The sequence below is a fragment of the Otolemur garnettii genome, unplaced genomic scaffold (genome assembly GCF_000181295.1).
Source record: "Otolemur garnettii isolate 467f Iridium unplaced genomic scaffold, OtoGar3 scaffold00087, whole genome shotgun sequence".
Lineage (NCBI taxonomy): Eukaryota > Metazoa > Chordata > Mammalia > Primates > Galagidae > Otolemur > Otolemur garnettii.
The window spans coordinates 8,250,598-8,258,167 of record NW_003852482.1 but is presented as its reverse complement, the minus strand read 5'-3'; the positions used below and the strand labels follow the sequence as shown (position 1 = coordinate 8,258,167).

Genomic DNA, 7,570 nt, shown 5'->3' with positions numbered 1-7,570 from the left:
CAGGGCTGGATTCGAACCTGCCACCTTAGGTGTATGTGGCTGGTGCCTTAGCCACTTAAGCCACAGGCACCGAACCAGCTTTTTAATTTTTATTTATTTTTTATTTTTTATTTTGTTAGAGACAGAGTCTCACTTTCACCCTCAATAGAATGCTGTGGCGTCACAGCTCATAGCAAACCCCCCCCCCCTTTGGGCTTAGGTGATTCTCTGCCTCAGCCTCCGGAGTAGCTGGGCCTGCAGGTGCCCACCACAACGCCTGGCTATTATTTGTGGCAGTTTGGCCGGGGCCAGGTTCAAACACACCACCCTTGCTATATGGGGCTGGCGCCCTACTCACTGAGCCACAAGCATTGCCCTGCATTCTGCTTTTTATTTACAGTCTTTATCTAAGGGTTCATTCATTCAGTAGAAATTTGTTGAGCAGCTTTTGTAGGCTAGGCACTGTGGAAATGCTAAGAAGACAGTGCTAAATAAGATATATGTGCTATTTGGTTTTTTTGAGGTCATAGTCTATGGATTTAGACTTTCTCGTTTTTTTCTCTAATTATGGGCACGGATATATCCACATTTGGGGGCCTGTTTCCTCTTTGGAAAGGCACTGAGTAAAGATACACATTTGAGAAATGAGGCAGATCACCTGGGTCATATAAAACTGGTGGCTGTAGAAACCTTTAGTATTAGACCTACACTGCCTCATGTGGTAAGTACAAGCTGCATATGACTATGAAGTACTTGGAATGTGGTAGTCAAATTGAGATGTGCTAGGAGTATAAGATACATATTAGATACAGAAGCCTTACCGTGAACAAAGAATGTTTAATAACTTATTAATAATTTTTTTGATACTGAAATTTCTTAAATCTCAGCTTAGCCTCCAGTGAGTTTCAGAACAACATATGTGACACTGTGATACCATTTTTCTTCCCAGCTTCTTCAGTGCCCTCATCCTGGTGGAAGGTATGGATATTGAGTCCTTACATAAGTGTGCTTTGGATGACAGGAGAGAACTGCACCAATTTGCCCAGGATGGGCTTATCTGTCAGGTAAATTTGGAAAAACATCTTTTCTTTTTTTTAATTGTTTGTAAGTAGTAGTGTGTTTTTAACTACTGAACAATTGTACTGCATAAAACTTTCAGTCTTGTATAATTCTACAATGCTCAGTAGAGGTTCTACGTTGTTAAATAGATTATTGGGTCTGGAAGAAGTGTCCTATTTGTTAGTCATCTGTATAGAGGTAAAATTGAATCTGTGAGAGTGATCCACTCGTGGAGATGATACAAGGACAAATGGGGCCCTTGGGTAAAACCTTGGGGGTTGCTGCACTATGGGGCCTGTGAAAGAAGAGGATGGGGAGAAATATTAACCTGGTATGGTTAGAAAGATAGAAAATGAGGGGAGATTAGCCAGGTGTTGTAACAGGCACCTGTGATCCTATCTACTTGGGAGGCTAAGGCAAGAGAATCACTTAAACCCAAGAGTTTGAGGTTGCTGTGAGCTGTGATGCCATAGCACTCTACTGAGGGTGACATAGTGAGACTCTGTTTCAAAAACAATAAAAAAAAAAAAAAAGAAAGAAAACGAGAGATCATGGAAAAGTCAAGAAGTATCAAGGTCAAATTTCTAAAGAGTCTTCATTTGAATATATATTCTATAATCTTAAATTAAGACTACTTAAAAATCAGTAGAAAAAATTGTGGGTAAAGAGAAGAATAATTGAGGTGGTTAGGAGTTTGATAAAAGTGTAATATCAGAATGGGAGAGTGAAGCCACTCTGTATGATTGAGGGCTCACTGAGCAGTATGAAGAATCTGGTTGAGGAATCTTGACCCTTTCTGTTGGTGACACAGATGTATTTTCTCCTCTCATTAGGATATGGACCGTTTGATGTTGACTTTTGGGGACATTCCACATCATGCCCCAGTGCTTTTGGCCTGGGCTCTCCTCCGTCACACCCTGAACCCAGAAGAGACAAGCAGTGTAGTCCGGAAAATAGGTGGCACAGCCATTCAGCTGAATGTATTTCAGTACTTGACCAGACTGCTCCGATCTCTTGCCAGTGGGGGAAATGATGTAAGTCTTAAGAATATTGGTGGTTGAACATGAGAATGGGCAAAGAGCAGGTAGAAGCATGATGATAGTGTAATAATTGTAATGGTGAAGTAGATAATGTTGTAACTAACCTTTTTGACCATTTGCTGTGCCCAGACACTGTGTTCAGGACTTTATGAACATATCTTATTTAACTCTTTTTTTTTTTTTTTGAGACGGAGCCTCAAGCTATCCCCCTGGGTAGAGTGCCATGGCATCATAGCTCACAGCAACCTCCAACTCCTGGGCTCAAGCGAGTCTCCTGCCTCGGCCTCCCAAGTAGCTGGGACTACCGGCACCCGCCACAACGCCCAGCTATTTTTGGTTGCAGCCATCATTGTTGTTTGGCGGGCCGGGCTGGGGATTCGAACCCGCCACCTTAGGTGTATGTGGCTGGCGCCTTAGCCGCTTGAGCCACAGGCGCCAAGCCTTATTTAACTCTTATAATATTTTCTTGTGTTAAAGGTTATCATCCTGTTTTATATATTAGGAAATTGAGACTCAGGTAGATATAATTTGTCAAAAGTAAAACAGTAGCCTGTAAGTGGTGGATATAGTTTGAACCCATTATGTCTGACTCTTTGCCAGTAAAGTTTATCTTCTGAAACTTTGTTTGGCCATTTTGACTGGAGAAATCGTTTTGAGGGGACTTACTCAACTGTAGCTCAATGAATTAGAAATTCTCTTGAGGGCGACCCGTATTGCTTAGTGGGTAGGGCGGCAGCCATGTACACCATGGGAGGTGGATTTGAACCCAGCCCTGGCCTGGCTAAACAACAGTGACAACTGCAACAGAAAAATAGCTGGGCATTGTGACGAGCACCTATAGTCCCAGCTATTGAGGCTGAGGCAAGAGGATCACTTAAGCCCAATAGTTAGAGGTTGCTGTGAGCTATGACACCATAGTATACTCCCAAGGGCGACAGTAAGACTCTGTCCCAAAAAAGAAAATAAGAAATTCTCTTTGAGTCTTGGGGTTTAATTTCAGTGGCATAGTTTAGTCAGCTTGTTTTGACATGCTAAAATTAAACCTCAGATTCAGTTATGTTCCTTCATATTTACTTAATGGAATTAAAAACTTATGTCCACACAAAAAACTTATACACAGGTGTTTATAGCAACTTTGTTCCTAATTGCCAGATTTGGAAGCAGCTAAGATGTCCTTCAGGGGAGGTGTAAGCAAACTGTGGTACATGTGGGATATTTACTGCTGAAAAGAAATGAGCTGTCTTCTCATTTCTTTCTGTTGGATCTGTGGGAAAAAAATTTAAAATGAAAAGAAATGAGCTATCAAATTATGAAAAGATGGCTGGGCATGGTGGCTCACACCTACAATCCTAGCACTCTGAGAGTCTGAGGAGGGCGGGTTGCGTGAGCTCAAGAATTTGAGACCAGCCTGAGCATGAATGAGACCCCATCTCTATTAAAAATAGAAAAATTAGCCAGGCATTGTGGCAGATGCCGTGGTCTCAGCTACTCAGGAAGCTGAGGCGTGAGGATTGCTTGAGCATGAGAGGTTGCTCAAGCTATGATAATGCCACGTAATCAACCCCAGGGTGACAGAATGAGATTCTGTCTCCAAAAAATATATAAAATCATGAAAAAACATGGAAGGGCTTGGCGCCTATAGCTCAACCGGCTAAGGCGCCAGCCACGTACACCTAAGGGGGCGGGTTCGAATCCCCAGCCCGGACCCGTCAAACAACAATGACGGTTGTAACCAAAAAATAGCCGGGCGTTGTGGCGGGCGCCTGTGGTCCCAGCTACTTGGGAGGTGGAGGCAGGAGACTCGCTTGAGCCCAGGAGTTGGAGGTTGCTGTGAGCTGTAATGCCACGGCACTCTACCCAGGGGGACAGCTTGAGGCTCTGTCTCAAAAAAAAAGAAAAAACATGGAGGAAACTTAAATGCATATTACTAAGTGAAACAGGCCAATCTGAAAAGCCTTTGTGGTATATGATTCCAACTATAGGATATTGTGGAGAAGGCAAAATTATGGAGACAGTAAAGAGATCAGTGGTTGCGTTAGGAGAGAGAATAGGTAAAGAGATTACTTAACGTGATTCTATAGTGGATATATGTCATTATATAATACTTGTCCAAACCCACAGATGGTACAACACTAACAGCAAACCCTAATGTAAACTATGAATTTTGGAGGATAGTTGATAACTTCAATGTAGGTTCATTAGGTTTTTTAGAGACAAGAGTCTCACTTTGTTGCCCTCGGTAGTGTACCGTGGTGTCACAGGTCACAGCAACCTCCAGCTCTTGGGCTTAGGCGATTCTCTTGCCTCAGCCTCCCGAGTAGTGGGACTACAGGCCCCTGCTACAACACTTGGCTATTTTTTGTTGCAGTTTGGCCAGGGCTGGGTTTGAACCCGCCACCCTCAGTATATGGGGCCGGCGCCCTACTCACTGAGCCACAGCAGCTGCTAGTTCATTAGGTTTTAACAGTGCTACCACTCTGGTGGGAAATGTTGAGAATGGGGGAGGCTTTTTTTTTTTTTTTGAGACAGTCTGACTTTTTTTTTTTTTTTTTTTTGAGACAGAGTCTCAAGCTGTCCACCTGGGTAGAGTGCCAAGGTGTCACAGCTCACAGCAACCTCCAACTCTTGGGTTTAAGCGATTCTCTTGCCTCAGCCTCCCAAGTACCTAGGGCTACAGACGCCCACCACAACTCCTGGCTATTTTTAGAGAGGAGAGGGGTCTCACTCTTGCTCATGCTGGTCTTGAACCTATGAGCTCAGGGCAATCCACCTACCTTGGCCTCCCAGAGTGCTAGGATTATAGGTGTGAGCCACCGTGCCCAGCTGGGGGAGGCTATTTTATGTGTGGAGCCAAGGGGTATATTGGAAATATTTGTACTTTTCGGCTCAGTTTTTCTGTGAACCTAAAACTGCTCTAAAAAATCAAGTCTAAAAAGAAAAAAATCAAAGAAAAGAAACTTTTGCCACAAGGCTCTACTTATAAGTACTGATTAGTTTATCTTGGTGGCCAGTCCAGGTGTTGTATCAATTTGTGTCAATACATATTGACTCTATTCTTTCTCTAAGCTAGATAGAGTTTTTTTCTGCCCCACATAAACTTTGATCATTTTGAAAATCGTTCCATTTTTATTTTATTCTTGGGTATAATATTTGTGGTTTCTGCTGCTTCTTTCTCCCTTTGTCTTCTTGATCTTGTAATAAATTAAGAAAATTATCAAGCTTCAGATTCCCTTCCCATTTGTTTACAAGGACTATCAGTACCTTTTTTCATTATTATAATAATGTCCTAGTATTGCAAAGATTATATTAATGCAGTAGGATTATGCTGAATCTAAGGAAGAGTTGTGTTATTGAGAATTATTCACTGATTCCTTCGCCATTCCAGTGTACCACCAGCACCGCATGCATGTGTGTCTATGGACTCCTCTCTTTCGTTCTCACCTCGCTGGAGCTTCACACACTGGGCAATCAGCAGGTTAGTGACAGGCTTTCATGAAGCTTCCTAGTACTGTTCAGCTTTGTAATCAAGTCCCTAAAATACCTCCATCTGATCTGATACTGTTACCTCATGTGTTGTCTTCTTTTGTTCATTTTCATTTACCATATTACAAACGATGCACATTAATTGTAGGGAAAACTGGATGATGCTGATAAAAAGAAAAAAGTATAATCTCATCACAGGGTAATTTCTTAACATATTGATGCGTTCGTTCCCTTCCAGTTTTGTATACATATATATATTTATTCTTGTCTATATATATATATATAATATACTGTTTTGTGTCTACATTTTTTCACTCTGTAGTGCATCTGTTCCGGATATCTGTTGGTGCTAATAAATGGGTTTGAAGGTAGTTGGGACTATAGGTACCCACCACGATGCCTGGCTATTTTTTAGAGATGTGGTCTCGCTCTTGCTCAGGCTGGTCTTGAACCTGTGAGCTCAGGTGTGAGCCACCATGCCCGGCCAACAATTTTGTTTGTTTTTGTTTAATTTTTTTGTTTTAAACATACATCTTTATTTTTATTATTTTTTCTTTTTTTTGTAGTTTTTGGCCAGGGGCAGGTTTGAACCTGCCACCTCTGGTATACAGGGCCAGTGCCCTCCTTAAGCTACACATACCTCCCCAGTTTTTTGTTTTAAGACTGAGTCTCATTCTGTTGCCCAGGCTAAAGGGCTGTACCATCAGCCTAACTCACAGCAACTTCAAACTCCCAAGTAGTTGGGACTACAGACATGTGCCACCACGCCTGACTTAATTTTTCTGTTTTTAGTAGAGACAGAGTCTCAATTTTTTGCTCAAGTCGTCTTGAACTTCTGAGCTCAATGGATCTTCTTGCCTCAGCCTCCCAGAGTGCTAAGATCACAGGCATGAGCCACCATGCCTAGCCTTGGAGCATTTTTTAAAATGAAACATTTCTACTTATACCAAAGAACACAGAATTGTGTGATGAACCCTCATGATCCCACCACCAGCTTCCAACAGTTATCAACTCATGACTAATCTTAATTTTATTTTGTCCTTTGCCTCCTTGATTATTTTGAATTAAATACTGGACATCTCATTTAATCTATGACTGTTTCAGTAAAATTTAAATTCACAACCATTATGAGGCCAAAAAACCCTAGGGTCTTCAGATGTCAAGTCAAGGTTCAAATTTCCAGTTGTCTTATAAATGTTATAAATTTGCCATAGGCTTCCTTGTTTAGATTAGGATCTGAATAAGATCCACATATTATAATAGGTTGATAAGTTTTTCAAGTTTCTTTTAGTCTATAACTGTCCATTATGGTAGCCACATGCCATATGTGCCTATTTAAATTTAAATTAACTAAAATTAAAAAAAAATCTCAGTGCTTAGCGCCTGTAGCTCAGCAGGTAGGGGACCACTCACATACACTGGAGCTGGTGGGTTTAAATCCAGCTCAGGTTGCCAAACAACAATGACAACTCCAACCAAAAAACAGCCAGGCATTGTGGCAGGCGCTTGTAGTCTCAGCTAAACTTAGGAGGCTGAGGCAAGAGAATCGCTTAAGTCCGAGAATTTGAGATTGCTGTGAGCTCTGATGCCATAGCATGCTACCCAGGGCCACATAAAAAAGAAATCTCAGGCCAGGTGCAATGGCTCAACACCTGTAATCTTAAAACTCTGGGAGGCTAAGGTGGGTGGGTTGCTTGAGCTCAGGAGTTTGAGACCAGCCTGAGAAAGAGCAAGATCCTTTCTCTATTAAAAGTAGAAAAATTAGCTGAACATCTTGGGTGGTGCCTATAGTCCTAGGTATTCAGAAGGCTGAGGCAAGAGGATCGCTTGAGCCCAGGAGTTTGAGGTTGCTGTGAGCTATGATACCATCATGGCACTCTACCCAGCATGGTAGACTAGGACTCCTTTTTTTTTTCTTTTTGCTGTTAATTAAGTAATTCGTGCATAGATCATAAGACTCTGTCTTAAAAAAAAAAATTAGACGGCACTTGTACCTCACTGGGTAGGGC

At 41.9% G+C, this 7,570-nt stretch overlaps 1 protein-coding gene across 1 annotated transcript in view; it reads left to right on the top strand.

The window, feature by feature from the left end:
- NUP188 (nucleoporin 188) overlaps positions 1–7,570 on the top strand; it is a gene marked incomplete at its 5' end in the record, with an annotated part of 58,543 nt that overhangs the window by 16,739 nt on the left and 34,234 nt on the right. The window contains 3 exons of the mRNA XM_023516099.1: positions 929–1,043; positions 1,872–2,072; positions 5,464–5,553. Of these exons, the coding sequence (XP_023371867.1) occupies positions 929–1,043; positions 1,872–2,072; positions 5,464–5,553 (406 nt within the window). The remainder of the gene's footprint in view (positions 1–928; positions 1,044–1,871; positions 2,073–5,463; positions 5,554–7,570) is intronic.